Source organism: Gadus morhua, chromosome 15, assembly GCF_902167405.1.
Source record: "Gadus morhua chromosome 15, gadMor3.0, whole genome shotgun sequence".
NCBI lineage: Eukaryota > Metazoa > Chordata > Actinopteri > Gadiformes > Gadidae > Gadus > Gadus morhua.
The window spans coordinates 16,746,114-16,764,715 of NC_044062.1; the positions used below are offsets into that span (position 1 = coordinate 16,746,114).

Genomic DNA, 18,602 nt, shown 5'->3' on the forward strand with positions numbered 1-18,602 from the left:
TTCTGAAACTTGTAATCAGTTTTTTTTTGGTCGAAAGATTAATGCAAGGCAGGAGCAGTATAAAACCACATTTCTTCCAAAATAATCAAACTTTTTGTATTGAAAGAACAAAACCCTATATAGCAGCACAATATACAGGAGATACAAACACCTAGGACAGCACACAATGTTCAAGATATTACACAAATATTAATAAAAATTGTATACGCATTTGTTAGTGATCATCCAAATCCCAATAATAAAGCATCTGTAGTCTCTCATGGTGCTGAGACTTAGGACGGGCAGTGCTGGTGTCACTAGGCAACCGGAGCGCATTTTATTCACCTGCTGCACTGCGACACAACAAACCTATGGAGCAAGTTTCCTGCCTAAATTCAAAATTGAAAAAAAAAGTTTAAATGGCTTGTAAGTCTGGGTTTGAAAACTCAACACCTTGTAAAAAAAGGTTTTGTAACACTGAAAAAAGAGATTCTAACCTGAAAAAAATTCTAACATCTGTAAACATGATTTTGTGTTCTATTTTATCTTCTTCATCATTTTCACCAACACATTTTCAAAGTTTTTTTTTTTTCACAAACATGTTTGTTTTTCAAAGTTCAAACAATATCACCAGCGCATTTGCAGAGTTTCAAATCTGGCACTGTTCTAACAGTGTATTTCATTGTTTCCCGGTTTTGAAACCTTGTAAATGGGATTCTGCAAACATGTGTTCATACATTGAGTAATAAGTTTTGAAAGGTTGAATATTTATTTAAAAAACTTGTAAAGGTGTACGTTTACGCCATTGCAATGTATTTTTACAGAACTGACTTTTCAGCACTGACTTTTCAGAGATTTGACAGGCGCAAGGTTTGAGTCACCCGAATAGAGTGGCGAAGTCACGCCCCTTCCGGTAGAGCTCATGGGACCTATGAGATCGAAAAATATGAATGGGTGTCAATGGAGAGAAAATAATTATTTGCTGGTCCCGGTCTTTATATGCCCTGGATTACACATATGTTGTTTGTGGATTTAAATGATAATTTTTCATGCAAAGAGTTCAACCGTTTATTGTGCAATTGTTCAGATAAAGGCTGTAGAGAAAACACAACGACAAAGACTACACGGCTTGTATGTGACGTCACGCTCCCTGCGACTGGCGTGGAGAAGACCGACAATCTTCCCATCGGCATAACTGGAACTCTGCACGTGCCTCGATTTATGATGGTTTTCACCTCTTTCGATGCTTTTATCCTCCCCTTGGAAACAGCGGTGAAGTGGGGCAGAGAGATCGCCATCTGTCTCTGTGCCGAGTTCCAAGGGCGGGTGTTGTGACGTATATCATATGCGTCGAGAGCAGCGAAGAGCTGTAGTTCACAAAGCGGCCTCACATAAAACTTAAAATTATCAATCTTCTTCACGAAAATTGTTAGTTTTCTTTGCATGAAAAATTATCATTCAAATCCACAAACAACATATGTGTAATCCAGGTCACCAGAAAATAATTATTTTCTCTCCATTGACACCCATTCATATTTTTCGATCTCATAGGTCCAATGAGCTCTACCGGAAGAGGCGTGACTTCGCCACTCTATATTGGCAGTGTTCAGTCCTTTAAAGGCCCACTATGCAACTTTTTTAGCCAAAATTACATTAAGTATGCAGGTTGAGAGTTATGCTGATGGTTCTGCATCCATTTCTGGGTCGATTGGTGGGTGTGTCATTTTCCCATGTCGCCTCTACAGTGAAAAAGAGCATATGCAACTTGATTTGCTCGGACCGGGACATTCCGGATGGGCACAGACACGCACCCAAACATGGCACCGGCTAGATATAAACAGCCAGTTGCGAGGCAATTGTTGCATTCATCATGGATCAATCGACTGATAAGGGACCCAAGAGGCGACTGTCGGTGGAACAAAAGAAGAATGGACCAGAAAAGAGATCAGACACGAGTGAAAGGGGAACTATGCAACTTTTTTGGCTTGATTTACCTTAATATAACAGGCTAGGAGTCATTGCGATGGTTCCATTATACATTTTTGTTCGATTGTTCGTTGTTTCGACTCCCCCTTGCGCATCTTGGCGGAGAAAAGGAATATGTTTCTGCCGGCGACCCGCCGCCAACTCTCGCGGGAGTCTCGGGTAGTGATAGGCAAATGAAGCTTTTATGAAGCATCGAACCAGTTGAGCCAAATGTTTCGAAAATGGGTTCATTACTCGAAGCTTCAGTGACAGTGACCTCTGCTGGCGAAGTTCGAGGCTGCAGTGGATTCAACGTATCCCTGCTTTGAAAACGATTTGACGCACAAACACACAAACCCAAATACTTAATAGCATGATCTTTTCACGAATAAAGATTGATCTAAATACAGATGTCTAAATTGTTCTTAAAGGGATATGCCTAGCCTTCTGTCCACATAGGCTAACTGATGTAGGCTAGGATATAATTGAAACAGCATATAAAAACTTTCCACCCAAGAATGGGATTCGAACCCGGTTTCTCCCCTCCACAGTCAGTGTGTTATCCCCTAGTCTACTCTAATCGATACCTTACGTTGATCTATTACATAGATATTGTACTATGCACAACTCCCGTTAACGATTGAAGCATCGATTGTGTTTTCTTTTTTCATTAAATAATTAGGCGGTGACCAGCTGGCTTCGGACAAGGTTGGTTGGGTGTGCTTGAGTAACTCTAGGGGGTGATTATGTGGGATGGGGTTAGACACTCAAAGATTTGTATTGAGGTAGGCTGCTTAATGGATTGAGTCGGTTTCTTTTTTTTTGCCCAAAGCTTCTCCACCGATCCGCGGACTATGGGGTCAGAACAGTCTCAATAATAATGAATGCACAGAGAAGGATTCACAAATGTATTTTCTGATTTATATATAAATTACTCTCTTCTCAGAAATACATTTCAATGCACACATAAATGGATATCGGTATGTATAAATGTAAAATAAATCCATAAACAAAAATAAGTTTCACAAACACATTTCTGATCCATACACAAATGTACCTTGTTTTAAATAAATGTAATATAAATCCATAAATATATTAATTTAAAAAATATTTGCAATTTTCATCACAATGTATTTGGATGTTGTTACATTTATATACAAACTGTTAAACTTGTATTTACAAGACGGTTTTCCATTTGTGAACTTATTTGCATTTGTGCTTGAACTGGTCTGTATTTATGTGTGGATTTTTGAGACTCTCCTGACGTCGCTAGATTCGCAAATGCATTTTTTTCAACAAGGAAGTCTCTGTAGCCAATCAGATGCCTCCCTCGTTTTCAGCCGATCACATGACTGCTGTGACCGGGTTTTTACGTCGGTGCCGTTTACTACTTTAACGGCACCGATAATCCCAAAACCCAGTCGAAACTAGATGGAAATAGTGTGTAGCTAAACGTGACGCAGCATTTACTTCTTCACCACCTAGAGATTGTTAGGTACGATCATTCAAAAAACCATGTTCTTTCCGATAGAGTAGACATTTGACAGAGAGCCGGGAGGCTCGGAGGTATGGGGTCAGAACAGTCTCATTAATAATGAATGCACGGAGAAGGATTCACAAATGTATTTTCTGATTTATATATAAATTACTCTCTTCTCAGAAATACATTTCAATGCACACATAAATGGATATCGGTATGTATAAATGTAAAATAAATCCATAAACAAAAATAAGTTTCACAAACACATTTCTGATCCATACACAAATGTACCTTGTTTTAAATAAATGTAATATAAATCCATAAATATATTAATTTAAAAAATATTTGCAATTTTCATCACAATGTATTTGGATGTTGTTACATTTATATACAAACTGTTAAACTTGTATTTACAAGACGTTTTTCATTTGTGAACTTATTTGCATTTGTGCGTGAACTGGTCTGTATTTATGTGTGGATTTTTGAGACTCTCCTGACGTCGCTAGATTCACAAATGCAATTTTTTCAACAAGGATCTCTCTGTAGCCAATCAGATGCCTCCCTCGTTTTCAGCCAATCACATGGCTGCAGTTCCGACCTCTGAGTCCAGCCTCCGAGCCTCCCGGTTCTCTGTCAAATGTCTACTCTATCGGAAAGAACATGGTTTTTTGAATGATCGTACATAACAATCTCTAGGTGGTGAAGAAGTAAATGCTGCGTCACGTTTAGCCACACACTTTTTCCATCTAATTTCGACTGGGTTTTGGGATTATCGGTGCCGTTAAAGTAGTAAACGGCACCGAAGTGAAAACCCAGTCACAGCAGTCATGTAGTTGACTGAAAACGAGGGAGGCATCTGATTGGCTACAGAGAGTTCCTTGTTGAAAAAAATGCATTTGTGAATCTAGCGACGTCAGGAGAGTCTCAAAAATCCACACATAAATACAGACCAGTTCACGCACAAATGCAAATAAGTTCACAAATGGAAAAACGTCTTGTAAATACAAGTTTAACAGTTTGTATATAAATGTAACAACATCCAAATACATTGTGATGAAAATTGCAAATATTTTTTAAATTAATATATTTATGGATTTATATTACATTTATTTAAAACAAGGTACATTTGTGTATGGATCAGAAATGTGTTTGTGAAACTTATTTTTGTTTATGGATTTATTTTACATTTATACATACCGATATCCATTTATGTGTGCATTGAAATGTATTTCTGAGAAGAGAGTAATTTATATATAAATCAGAAAATACATTTGTGACTCCTTCTCTGTGCATTCATTATTATTGAGACTGTTCTGACCCCATAGCGGACCAGTCAAGTGATTCATTCAGGCAACGAACCAGTTGCTGCTTCGGACGTCACATGTCACGTGTTTTTTTTTGCTCTGAAGCAAGCTTCGAAGCAGTGCTTCTTGGGAGTTGGTTTGAAGCACGTATCGAAGCTTCAGTGTCACACTGCCATCACTAGTCTCGGGTCTCGCGAAGTAACGAATTGCTTTACGGCACAGACCCCCAAACACGGAACCGGCTCGATATAAACACAAGTAACGGGATTGTTACATTCATCATAGATCAGCCGACTAAAAAGAGACAGAGAAACTCAATGTCGGAGTAACAGAAGAAGAGAAAAGGGAGACTGACCGACAGAGAGGCCAGACACGAGTAAACGTTGGGCAAGCTTTTCAGGAATAGCGTGAACTGAAAGAAAAAGAAGACTGCAAATCAGACTCCGATTTGGCCGTGTTGCTTTTGAAATTGAAAGTACCCTTGGGTGAACTTTGTCCTCGTGGTATTCTTGATGTTGATAGTCTCTGTACAAATGTGTTTGCTCAACCATTTTGTTGTGAGCCCTGTAAAAATTGTTTTCTCGACCGTTTTGTTGTGAGCCCTGTATGTTTCTAGCTTGCTTGGTTGCAGCCATATAAACACCTTTGTTTCCATTGGTGTTTAGCTGTTCGTCCGTCTCGTCCCCCAGATACAGACTGAATCCCCGAATCCAGGTTCTTCTTTATTTAGATTATTATGTTGGCCAACACTCTCACACTGATTGTTCTGTTCAACATAAGATAAAACAATTATAATCTCGTAATAAATTCTCCCCGTCAACTATAAAGAAGGATGGCTTTATGTTTATTGCAATACAAATACACAATTTAAAAAATGCATAACCTTGCCTACACTTTATGAACATCTACTTCGGACATGGACATGGCTCCACGCATTCGCCGGCTTCTTAAACAAATGCACATGGCTCGCGTAGAAGTGCATGGGGAAGGGTCGTCAACGAGTTGTTACGACAGTGTTGTAAAATATCTACTACAAAGCCGAAGGGGGCGCTGTGTAGAGAAATGTGCGTGCCAAAACCAAGAAAACAGCGAAGAAATTCCCGAAGTTGCATAGTGGGCCTTTAATATGTCCATGATGTTACCCTGCGCCACTGAGCAGTTTGTATAGGAATGAATGGGCGGCCATTTTCCAGTCTGTGGTCCATCCTTTATTATGTCCATGGTTACCCTGCGCCACTGAGCAGTTTGTATAGGAATGAATGGGCGGCCATTTTCCAGTCTGTGGTCCATCCTTTATTATGTCCATGGTTCTGTCGCGCATTTGTTTTGAAACTCCTGACAGTCAAAAGTCTGAAGAAAAAAAAAACGTTCCTGGGGGCGGGACCATTTAGCTCTAAACCAAGACTAACACACACGACTCTCTCCGAGCACATGTCACAAGATCGGTCATACTGCATGCTCTCATTTGCAAATGCACTGATGTGTGCCCGTCTCCGATATGCTATATAGGCTACCTGGCATTTATTCAGTTCATGTTGATGTTATGTAATGTTATGGCCTAGCTGGCTACTGCATATCGAGAACAATCTGGGGATGAGGACATCCCCGAATATTGTCGGGTATTTCGCACACTGCCATCTCAATATATACCCTAACATATACACATATATCACTGTACTAGACACAAATGTATTTTCCACTAGCTAATGGTGGTCATTACATTGTAGTGAAACTAGTAAAGACAACGCAGCTTTATGTTACAGCGAAACATGGAGGCACTGCAGCTCTGATTGGTTAGACAGCCTTCAAACTTAGTGGTCAAGCAAAGAAGAGGGAGGGGCTCGTTCTGCATACCTAATAGCCGGAGTGAATAACTAATAGCCGGAGTGAATGACTAATAGCCGGAGTGAATGACTAATAGCCGCGGCTATTAGTCATTCAAAACCGTACGGAATCCATACGGATTCTGTACGGATTCCGTACGGAATTCTTGCCAAACCGTACGGTTTCCTTACGGATTCCGTGCGGATTCCGTGCGGTTTTGCACTTTTACCGCGCCATTCTAGGGCCGGATTGTGGCCTTCTTGGCTTTCCATAGGCGGTGGACTGCGACGGTATGATAGTTGACTGACCCCTTGGAATGTACTGACTTACATTCCAATCACATTCTTGTCATCGGCAGAGCACTGTCAATCACGCACAGCCCGGTGAACGGTACATGTGATTGGAATGTACGTCGGATGTGATGATACCATAGTGCCCGGGCTATAGCTTTAATGCAACTGAGCTGCTGACCATTGCATACAAATTAGCTGTCAGAGTGAACCACAGCATGGAGGAGAAGTGATGTTGTCGTTTGGTAACTATTGGCGGGATACTTTCAGAAATGCACATCTCACTCAAAAAATCATGCACAGACTTATTTCAAAGTTTGTATGCGTGTGGAAGCACCAGTGAACCAAAGCAACACCCCAAATCGAAGGAAAAGTGTTGTTTTCATAAAATCCCCTTTAAAATGTTTTAATAAGTCATTTTAGCTAATTAAGTGGTTATGCGATACACCTGTGCTCTGCTTATTGAAGCTGAATTGAAATGGCATTCCGAGGGGAAAGGCAGGCCAGCGAAAATAATACTTTTTTAAAGGCTATGTCAGAGGGTTTGGTTCTCCTTCGCTGTTACTCGAGATTATTCTTGTCTCGGACTCTAATGGTTTGAAGTATATTTGAGAAGAAAAATTCAAACGGGGAGGACCTGCAGCCCCGATGGTCAAGACCCGCAGCATCCAAGGACACGGGTTGCTGAAGGCATACAACGGTCATGAGTGGATGCCAGTACATGCTGACCTGAGAAGGATCTCGGAAGAACTTTGAGGAACCCACAATACGAAGAAGGGGAAGACGGTTGCAACAAAGGATAGCAGAATGATTTGGATGCATGGAGAAGGAAGGGCAATGGTGCAATAGAGATTTGGTGACCTGATGGGGACAAAGCTCATCTAGGGAATCACTGGAGGAGATGCTGTCTCTTAGGGTTGTGTGATCCAGGTGAAGGGCAATCTGCGTTCTTTCGTTGCCTCGGTGTGGAGCACGCCATGTCAGCCCTCTCGGGATCTGCTTCCTGTGCCGCCTGTCAAGCTTTACCTCAAAGACCTTCTGATTCTAAGACACACAAAGGAAGCTACGAGCAGAGACACCATGACGGTGATAAATCATCTCTCTTCCTTGGGTTTCATCATTACCTGGGAAAAGAGCTCCCCGCTCCCTAGCCGTCGGCTAGTCTACTTGGGACTTTGCCTAGACTCGGCCATGATGTCAGCGAGGCTCTCGCCTCCTTGGCGAGATGCCGTTCTGCACTTTCCAGCTTTCACGTTCGCAGCAGCGCACTGTCCATCGTGCACCTTTTGGGGCTGATGGCAGCTGCCCACCACGTGGTTCCCCTGGGTCTGCTCTTTATACACAGACTACAGCGGTGGCTCACCTGCCACAGGTTGGGTCGCAGTTGAAACAGTTGACCAGAGCTTCCGGGCGGATCTCATATCTCGCAGCGGTCATCGCCAAGAAGAGTGGCGGTGAGTGGTGGAGGTCTATAAGGCGAACTCTAGGTGTCTACGCCAACGATCATAGAACTAGAGATATATTAACATAACTATTGTTTTGCTTAATGTCCCCTTCTGTCATTTGAGGCTAGAGAATGTGATCCAATGTCAGCCAAACATGGGGATGTGCTTGAGCACAAGGCCCGAGCCTATGGTAGTGTAGGCCGGTGGGGGTAACGCGTTACCCCCACTCATAGCTTGCGAAATAGATCAGTTTCATTCAGCCTTTGGACCACATAAAGTAACAGCATGTGTCACCGCCGCTTAAGTGCATTTCTGTTTTAATTGTATGGGATAAAGTGATCTTTTAATATTTTTCATTGACCACTTAATTTTTGTTCTCATGTTTCCAAAAACCTGTGTTTTGAAACTTGTGTGTTGCTACCGATTGACCTCATCATAGCCTACTTTATCCTGTTGTTTGTGGATTTTACAGTGAGGCATTTCTTTGTGCAGACAGGGATATTTTTCTTTCAGGAAAACATTTTCCCATAACCTGAACAAGTGTTATACAGACATGGAATCGAAGCTCAAAATAATTTTCGAGTCCTCCCTGGATCATGTGTCCGCCAACAACAAGTTAGGAATGACGAATGACGGTGCACTGGATAGACAGCATTACTTTAAAGCTACAGCACCTCTTTTCCATGTGACATATAAAAGCGGCACCAACCCAATAGACATTTGTAAATATATAATTTGCATTATTTTTTGGTTGACAAGTTACATTTAAATGCTCTACGCTGTCATTTGAGTCAGGGAGTTCAGAACCCATATCCTTTTCTTCCCGATGAAGCTGCCCAAAAGAATGAGGCTATTGTTGTTGAGCCTTTTGTTGCCTGCCCCCAGTTTTCTTGTTTGCCCCTCAAAACAGTCCAGCTCTAGAGTTGGCCAACCTATTGTCAGACAGCTGGCGGCAGCAGACGTCTAAACATATAAGCTGCCTGGAGTAAACATCTGCAATTGCAAATACATATTCAGCTATAACCCTCTTTATTAATTTTTCTGCTAAATTATTGTATTCCACGGCATAATGCAATATTTGATTGATACGCTGATTGGTCAATAACGTTTAGTACCAAATAAAAGTCATCTCACTGCAAATCCATCGTTAAAAACAACGTCAAATAAAACGATCAACCTATTTGGATTAAAGATCACGTGTGTTGGTTGCGATGAGCCACCTGTCCCGGTCCACAGAAGGAATGTAAGGGGCAGTAATACCTGCGGAACAGGTATTGCTGGAGACCTCCCCACAAAGTGGTCACATAGGCTACTTTGTGGGGGTGTCCCTCAAAGGGGACACTCCGCCCATGCAGGTATTGCTGGCCGCATACAGCACACTCCGATCCAAAAAAATATTTTCCTTCTACAAACGCAATTTGGAAAGAAGATTGCTTATTTGGAAAGTACGACAAACAATTGGCCAGGGTTGTAATGCCGCAATTCTGGATGTTTTACATTTTAGCAGTAGGCTTGATGTCAGCATTACTATGACCCACCCCGTGCCCAACAATGTCTTTCTTTTTGAAAGGAGCATAGGTAGATCCTGGGACAATTGGGCCCTGTGCACAAATGCCCAGGGCCTACTCGGGGAAGTACAACCAAAGACTAATTGATTGGGAGAGACGCACTACAGGAAAACAGATAATCGAGGGGAGGGGCAGGGTATGTGGGTATGTCCCTGTGCAACTACGCGTTCACACAGCAGACCAGATGGGTACAGAACGGAAGGGGAAGGGGAACGATTCACTTCGTAAATGTGGAAGTTGGACTTCAAGCCATTCATCCCCTCATCTCATGCGCTCTTTTAAAAACTCATATCTGATTGTATGGAAGGACGATTTGGGCTTCTTCTCAATCTCTCTCCAAGCTTCAACACATGCTCCTCTTTATCATCATCATCATCATCATCATCAGTTTTTCCCGCTGGGCGCATATCTGGCCTTGGGGCGCTACTGCTGGAGAGTTGGGAGTCTGTTCCAGCAGCAGCTGTCGAAGACAGACATCCTGTCTGTCTTCGACATCACGACATCACTTAAAACGATGTGTTCGCATACTGTCTGAAGTATTTCGTAGCAGGAACCAAACAGGAAACATCACGACATCAGTCAGGGTTAGGTACCTTGTCAAGGACACCTCGACACTCAGCTAGGAGAAGCCGGGGATCGAACCAGCAACCTTCAGGTTACCAGCCAACCCGCTCTACCTCCTGAGCTACTGCCGCCCCAAATCCAAATGCAAAAGCGGATTTGTAGTTCAGTTCATTGCTTCTATTATATGGTCAAAATTGACATTGTTAAAAATCACTGAACATGTACAGAATTTATTCATGCAAAGTGAACCCATCAGAGGCGGACTGGTAAGCCCAATGACGAACTGCGGCGAGCATCTGTTTCCTGTTTGGTTCCTGCTACGAAATACTTCAGACAGTATGCGAACACATCGTTTTAAGATTATACTTATTACCTTCATTAAACATTAGATTAATAATCCATGATTACACATTTTGAAATATAACGACACATATTACATTACACATCCGAAACATTGAATCTTTTTTTTAGAGATAAATGACGGATTGTGAGAAACCTGACGCGGAACAATATATGGGACGGACATGGTGGGCTCATGTTGTATACACTGCTTCTTGGTGTGTCATGTTGTATACACAAGCTATGTGCGCCTCAAATGATATTATGAATCATAAAGACTGCGTCTGACGTCTCTGGTACTTCCACAACAAGTTAAGACTTGTAGTGGGGGTTATCTCTGCCATGGTTGAGAAGAATTGGGGGACAGAAACTTCGGCTTTGACTCTCTTTGATAGCTGGCGGCCGGCAGCAGACGTCTAAACAAATAAACTGTCTCGAGTAAACATCTGCAATTGCTGATGCATGTACATCTATAATCCTCTTTATTATTTTTTCTGCTGAATTGTTGTATTCCACGGCATGGTTCAATATTTGATTGATACGCTGATTGGTCAATAACGTTTACAAGTAATTTCACTACAAATCCATCGTTAAAGACAACGTCAAATAAAACTATCGTCCTATTGGATTAAAGATCACGTGTGTTGGTGGAGATGAACCGCCTGTCCCGGTCCGCAGAAGGAATGTAAGGGGCAGTAATACCTGCGGTACAGGATACCCAGCAATACCTGCTCCGTCCAGCAATATCTGCTCCGCAGGTATTGCTGGATACCTCCCCACATAGTTGCCACATAGCCTACTTTGTGGGAGTGTCCCACAAAGGGGAAGGGCAGGTATTGCTGGCCGCATACAGCACACTCCGATCAACACAAAGCCAAACACACCCTGGCCCAAAAGCACTGATCGGAATTAACGCTAGCCAACCTTGTCCATCATTGGCAGGGAAAATCTCATTCAAAGGTGAGCTGTTGATGTGTTTGGTATTTATCATGGTCTGCATTCAGACTTTTAGCCTTCTGCGGACAACCAGCAGAAATTATTAAAAAAAAAAATTAAATATTTTTTTAACTTATTTATAATTCATTCATTCCTTTGATTCCTTAGCAGTATCTAAGGTGGACAAAGATGACGTGGTCACAAAATGTCTTTGCAGCTGCTCTCATACTGGGGACCACCACTTATGTGTACTTGCTTTACATTCAACCCTCACCCATGCACAACTGCTCATCGGACAAACGTCTATTTGCAAACTACACCAGTGTAGTGAGAGAAGAGACTCCTAAGAAGCCCCTGGTGTTAATCTGGGCCATACCTTATGAGATCAAATTTGATCCCAATGATTGCAAGAAATATTATAATATCTCAGGCTGTGATCTGACATACGACAGATCCTTATACCAGCAGGCGGACGCGGTCATGTTCTATCACAAGAGTATACGCAATGTGGACCATATGCCACAAGGACCACGGCCACAACGACAGAAGTGGATCTGGTACAACGTGGAGTCGCCATCAAACACGCAAGAGATTCCAGGAATATATAATAAATTCAACCTGACGTTGAGTTACAGAAGAGATGCTGGCATCACTGCGCGGTATGAAGTTGCGATAAAGGATGAACCAGATGACAACTTTGTTTTGCCCAAGAAGGACAGACTGGTGTGCTGGATTGTTAGTAACATGTGGTCTGATGGTACGCAGGTGAGAAACGCATACTACAAAGAGCTCGCCAAGCATATCAAAGTGGATGTCTTTGGTCTTGGGTTTTCTGCGGAACTGCCACCGGAAAGTTATTACCCGACATTGCAGAGTTGCAAGTTTTACTTGGCTTTTGAGAACTCCGCCCACAAAGACTACATGACAGAGAAGATGAACGGACCCTTGTCTTCGGGAACTGTGCCAATCGTTTTGGGGATACCTAGAGACAATTATGAAGAGTTCGTGCCGAGTGATTCTTTCATTCATGTCAACGACTTTCCCAATGCCAAGGCGATGGCCCAACACCTGCTCGAGTTGGACAAGAACGACGAGAAATACATGAAGTACTTTGCTTGGAGGCGGTTTTACACTGCCACGCCGCATCTTCTGACCCTTGCAAACGAGTTCACGCTACCCACCTGCTTTGCCTGTGACCACATATCGAGGGACAATCGATATAGCGTTGTTCATAATCTGTTTCGGTGGGCCTTTTCAAGCAGATGACTGCATCATGTAGGGCAGAGGTCTTCAACAGGAGGCCCAAATTATTGTATATTTTCCAATGTATACCTATTTTCCTCCATAAAACCTTTTTCCATTCTCTTGATAGCTCACTCTCATAATTTATTTGGAACAAAAGCACCCCTAGGTTCAAAAATGAAATTCTACAAAAACCTAAACAGTTGGGCAGCCTAGCTCTCCCTAAGTTTTTACTTTACTATTGGGCTGCAAACATTAGAACCATATTGCATTGGTGTAGCACCAACAGCCAACCTCCATCATGGCTGCAGGTTGAGGAAGCCTCATGTAGTGTCTCTTCTCTGATGTCGCTGTTGTGCCTCCCCCCGACTTCGTCGCCAACCACGCACTCCAGTAGTGTTGTAGTGAAGAACTGCCTTAAAATCTGGAATCAGTTCAGGCGGCACTTTGGGCTACAGATGATACCTGTCTCGGCCACAGTACATTCTAACCCTCTGTTCACTCCGTCAGTTATTGACAAGGGTTTTTTGATTTGGAAAGACCTAGGGATTGTGTCAATAAAACTGCTTTGCATTAGTGGCATATTTGCTTCCCTCGACCAGCTAACTCAGATTTTCAATTTGAGGCCCACTCATTTCTTTAAATACTTGCAAGTCAAGAGATTTTGTTCGTAATCATTTTCCAGTCGCATGGGAGCATGCCCTGTGGTGGGTCAACTCATCGTCTACCTGTGCTCGTCATGGGGTTTTACAGTGCAAAGTGGTTCACAGAGTTCACTGGTCTAAGAGTACGCATGCTCGTATCTACCCTGACATTGATCCAAACTGTGACAAATGTCGGCAAGGACCAGCCAATCTCAGTCACATGTTCTGGTCTTGCCCCACCCATGCTCCTTTCTGGACTTGAGTTTTTGACGCCCTCTCAGCCATCACATCATCCAACCCTCACCATTACTCGCCCTGTTTGGTGTCCTTCCCATTGGCCTCTCACTGCCGTCCTACTTTGCTGAGCTTGTTGCATTTCTCGCACTGCTGGCAAGACGTGCAATTCTGTTGCGTTGGAAAAACCCTTGTCCCCCCACTCACTCTCGGTGGATGAAGGATGCCCTTCATTTAGAACGATTAGAGAAAATTAAACACACTCTTCGTTTCTCAGACGGGAAATTCCATAACATCTGGCAACCTTTCCTAGGTCATATCAGATCTCTCCACATAAAGATTGACCATGATGTCTAGACAACCTTGTTATACACCCCCCCCCCCCCCCCCAATAAGCAGAAGTTTGTAGCACTGTAAAAGTGGTTTTTTTTAATATATATTTTTTATTATTATCATAAATATATTTTTCTTTCATTTTAGTGCTGTTAGTGTTATTAGTTTATTTTGTGTCTTTGTAACCAAATGAGCATGCATGACTTGTATACGTATGTTTCTGTATATGTTAAGGCATGCATGGCCAATTCACTACCATTAATACCTGTATCAAAGCCCATTATACCATATTTCATTGATACTTCTCTGTAAGGGAGGGAAGGGGGTGGGGGGATGGGAGTCGGGGGTAAACTGTCTCTTTGTTAGTACCTTATTTCACAGAATGTTTCAATTTAACTTTATGTATGAGGTGCACTGTATTCTGTTATGCTCAAAATCTCAAAAATAAATCATGTATAAAAAAAGGGTTGTCCGTGACCGTCTAGACACAGTCCATTAAATAGTGAACTCCATCACAGACTCACAAATGCACCCACAGTGCTTTATGGCAAACAATCGCAACAAAAGACGCCTGCAGAAATTCTCAGACACCCGTTAGTCTCAGCGTGATTCATGTACAGTATGTCTTCTGTCATTGATCAATGTGAGGTCGTATTAACCAAGGTGGTTGAATTAAAATCAAAAGGAGACAGCAGGTGCAGCTCGAAAGCGACCTCCCACACAAGAGCAATGGAATCATTTGATTTTATTATATGCCTTGTGACGTGGCGTTTGATCGGTACATTTTGGCTGCGCATGTATTTTTGGAATCTTTAATTGCTGCAATAAATTCTGTTTATGTTGACTTAACATCTGTCTTTGCTGTTCAATTCTAACAGTAGTCTGAGTAATATATCGGCGGTAACCACTGTTTTTAGGGTTTTGCGAAATTGTGCCAGCTTGATATTCAGTGGTATTGGATGTGTTTTAATAAAACACATTCAATACCACTTTAACTTTTGGGAAAATACTGGTAAGCTGATTGGATAAACCATCTGTCTATCACCACCATGGACCTATCAGATTGGGTACCCGCCTCAAAACCAACGCTGATTGGCCAGTCGTTAAGCGAATGGCTTCAAATTTTCTCCATCGCAGGCTACCAGGCTGATCTGCGAGTAAATACAATGGAACTCGCGAAATCTGGATGGTCTCACGAGGCTAGCTCCCTACATGGTAACAAAACATAAGAATGAATGAAAAATATACAAATGAATGAAACGCCATCCCTGTATTTGACTACAGGGATCGCAAGAAGCTGAAATCTTACATCAGACAAAGGTGAAGATGAGACAGATTTGGTAGAAAGCAAGTATCTCCACTTCAGCCTGTGTGTCTGTGGGCAGCAACACCCCCTGTACTGCCCCGAACGCTACAAGGCCTTCCGGTGTGACCTCACCCAAGATGACCAACGGGGCGAAGTGCCGCCAGAGAATGTCTAATATGAGGAGAACTGGCACTCGCGGGTTAGTTCCGGTTTTCTGGACTGGTTGCAGTAATAATCTTTGACCACGCGGGGCGCTCGTAGGCGAGTCCAGAATGAATGGGAGCCAACGGGGTTTTATCCTCAGAATCCACTTTTCTCACGATGTAATTTTTTGTCAAGTAATTTTAAAGTTGCTATCAAAGGGTGGGGCTAAGATAATAAACTCAGCTGAATATTGCATTTTTTAAGGTCACGTATCTGTTCTAAAAAGGCGTTAAAAACATGCGATGACGTCACACACTGTAATACTGTCAGAGGTACTGCTTTACGGCAGTTTCTAAAGCACTTCCCTTGTCCCGCAACGATAACTCCAGCTGTTGGAGGTAAGGCTTTTTTTTTGCCCTAGTTACAGAGTTTTAGTGAGCTAATGTAAAAAAAAGAAATGCGCGAATGTTTTACATACTTACAGAGAGTGTTTTTTCTAATCCTCACTAGTGCCGATGATAAAGCTTTTTTTTTTTGTAACGATTATGAGCCATTTCTTTCTCCTAAAATAGAAACCTGGATTAGAATCATAATTTTAAGACTGCATCAATTTAGTTTACATCAGTAAACAATCTGCTGGAGAGCAGTGTTCTGTTGTTCTCCTCATGCCTCTTCCTTTCTTGATCTCTACTGTCGGACCTTGATGCTGTGACAACGGACAAGTCTTCTTCCTCTGTCCTTTTCCCCTGCCTCTGTTCAGTATGTTCAGTGTTGTTAAATCATTTCTCTTTTTTTTTTTTTATTAGTTACTGTTCTTATTGTGTTCTTGTTAGTGTGATGTTTGAATAAACTTGCCTGTTGCAATGTTGGTATAATGTTTGTATAATTACTGTTATACAACTGTTACTGTTTCAATGTGACCCATACCATATTTCTCATTTAACAAACATGTGTAGCTTATAATGTGTTGCATGGCAGAGCAATTACGGTATATTCAATGGCTTATAAAAAACCCATCTGTAAAGATCAGTGAATGCATAGAAATCAATGACGAGTGGTGTAGATGGTTTTCCCTCTGTGCAAGGTCATTAGCCCAAGTCCTACAAAAAAATAACGACTGTAATAGCAGATGTTGAAGTTGTTAAATCGTTAACTAACCCTTTGTATGGAACAATCGGTTAAGGTAAGTTAAGTGCTTGAGTCTCGACACTTTAGAGAATGTCTAGCGCGCAACTTGAATAAGCCATGTGCGATATTACCCGGGCTCCAGCGCAACTTTCCTTACCAGGTGAAGCCTCAGGTAGCTAGGACCATTCATACAGGAGCAAGCAAGAACGTTACCTTTTTCTGTCCTTGGTAAACGAAAAGACGGACAATCCGTTTCCACTGTAAGTGCAGTTTATCATTGCACATTTACGAGGCATTTCTTTTTTAAACTATCTTTATTTTCGAAAAATAGACAATGACAGATTAAATGATATTGAGCGGGATATTGACTGTATTATTTAAGGTGGTCATACCGTACCTACCATGTATATAACACATTGAACATTGAACACAAGAAATGGAAGAAATTCCATTTATGCCCATGTACTTTCACCATACATACTATCTAAAAAATAAAAGGACCTGAAGGAAAATATAAATACAGTAGGCCTACTCAAAAATTGAGTTAACACGTTTCTGATTGCTCTTCAGCTTCAGATGCCGTAAGAGGGGTCTCTGGTCGTAATCAGTCGCAAGTCCGTCCCTGACCAATCAGCATTCATTAGCAGAATGCTAGCGTGTATGGCCAACAACGGCCCAAACTGTAAGAAATCGAAAGGACATAAGTACTCACTCATTTGACTTTTGAACCATAATCTATATTGAACTTGCGGAATCTACAATAAAATTTGCGATATTTCAACGACAAGCAGGTGAAAGAGGCATAATTAGCCGTTTAGCCCCATAGACTCCCATTCAATCTGGACTCGCCCGCGATCACCCCCAGTGGATGTCTCATGGAACTACAACCAAAATCGGTACAATTGGGCGTATAGGGAGTGCCCAGGCTCTTCGTAGACGGGCTCTGGTGCCGCCAGCCAGCGTGGATGTGGTCACCCTCATCTTCGGCCTTTCGGCCCATCCACCCCGACAAGATGGTGCGATCCCTGGAGAACATTTTTCCGAACATGTCACATTTCAATAGCTATATATTATTTTGTATTTTGTGCATTATTTGATTCTACTTTTTTTAAGCCTGTCCAGTTCTTAAAACCTGTCGCGGAAACCCTTACTTAACTACCCCCCCCCCCCTAACCCCCCACCTGGTTGAGGTATGGAGGTAGATTTGTATGGAGGTAGATTTGTGTATTTATTATGCAATCAAAAATAATAGGTTTGAGAGCAAAACTTTCCACACTGCAATCAAAAAATAGGTTTGAGAGCAAAACTTTCCACACTGCAATCAAAAAATAGATTTGAGAGCAAAACTATCGACACTGCAATCAAAAAATGTTTTATTGCAAGATAAATTAATGTGATAAAAAAAATATTAATGGGAATCCAAAAGTTTTGTTTGCAAACCCAAAAGTTTTGTTTGCAAATCCAAAAGTTTTGTTTGCGAATCCAAAAGTTTTGTTTGCGAATCAAAAAGCTTGCTTGCGAATCCTAAAGTTTCCTTGCGAATCCAAAAGCTTTGCTTGCTGTTGTGCTGAATCTCGTGGGCGGGACCTACGCCAAAAGATGTAAGACACGTCCCTATTGGCCAGTCTCGATCGGAGTGACAGCTTGGCAACATCCACAGTTAGTAACGAGAGAGGGAGTTCTATTTCATGCAGGCTACGCCGTCTAGGCTTCGCCCTATGGGCTTGTCCCGTGCGCGCGCTTGCGTGCCCTGAAAATCCCGTAGGCCTCCCTGTCAGCCGACAAGGAGACCATGGCAGAGGAGAGCAGGGCGATGTTGTTGACCGCCGCTGCGGATTGAGAGGCACAAACGAACAGGCCGACAATCTGCTTCTGGA

The 18,602-nt window shown here is 42.2% G+C and overlaps 1 protein-coding gene across 2 annotated transcripts; it reads left to right on the forward strand.

Moving 5' to 3' along the window:
- Positions 1-10,071: 10,071 nt before the first annotated feature.
- On the forward strand, positions 10,072-14,206 carry LOC115559476 (alpha-(1,3)-fucosyltransferase 9-like). Of its 2 annotated transcripts, none has more exons than XM_030378237.1 (2): positions 10,072-11,718; positions 11,863-14,206. In XM_030378237.1, exon 2 carries the CDS (start codon positions 11,884-11,886, stop codon positions 12,958-12,960), a length of 1,077 nt encoding a protein of 358 aa, XP_030234097.1. In that variant the 5' UTR covers positions 10,072-11,718; positions 11,863-11,883; the 3' UTR covers positions 12,961-14,206. The 2 variants fall into 2 exon arrangements, with proteins under 2 accessions (XP_030234097.1, XP_030234098.1); XM_030378238.1 differs by having other exon boundaries at positions 11,866-14,206.
- Positions 14,207-18,602: the final 4,396 nt, after the last annotated feature.

Excerpts from the sequence above, each read along its gene's own strand:
- LOC115559476 (XM_030378237.1), top strand. The coding sequence starts at position 11,884 with ATGACGTGGTCACAAAATGTCTTTGCAGCTGCTCTCATACTGGGGACC.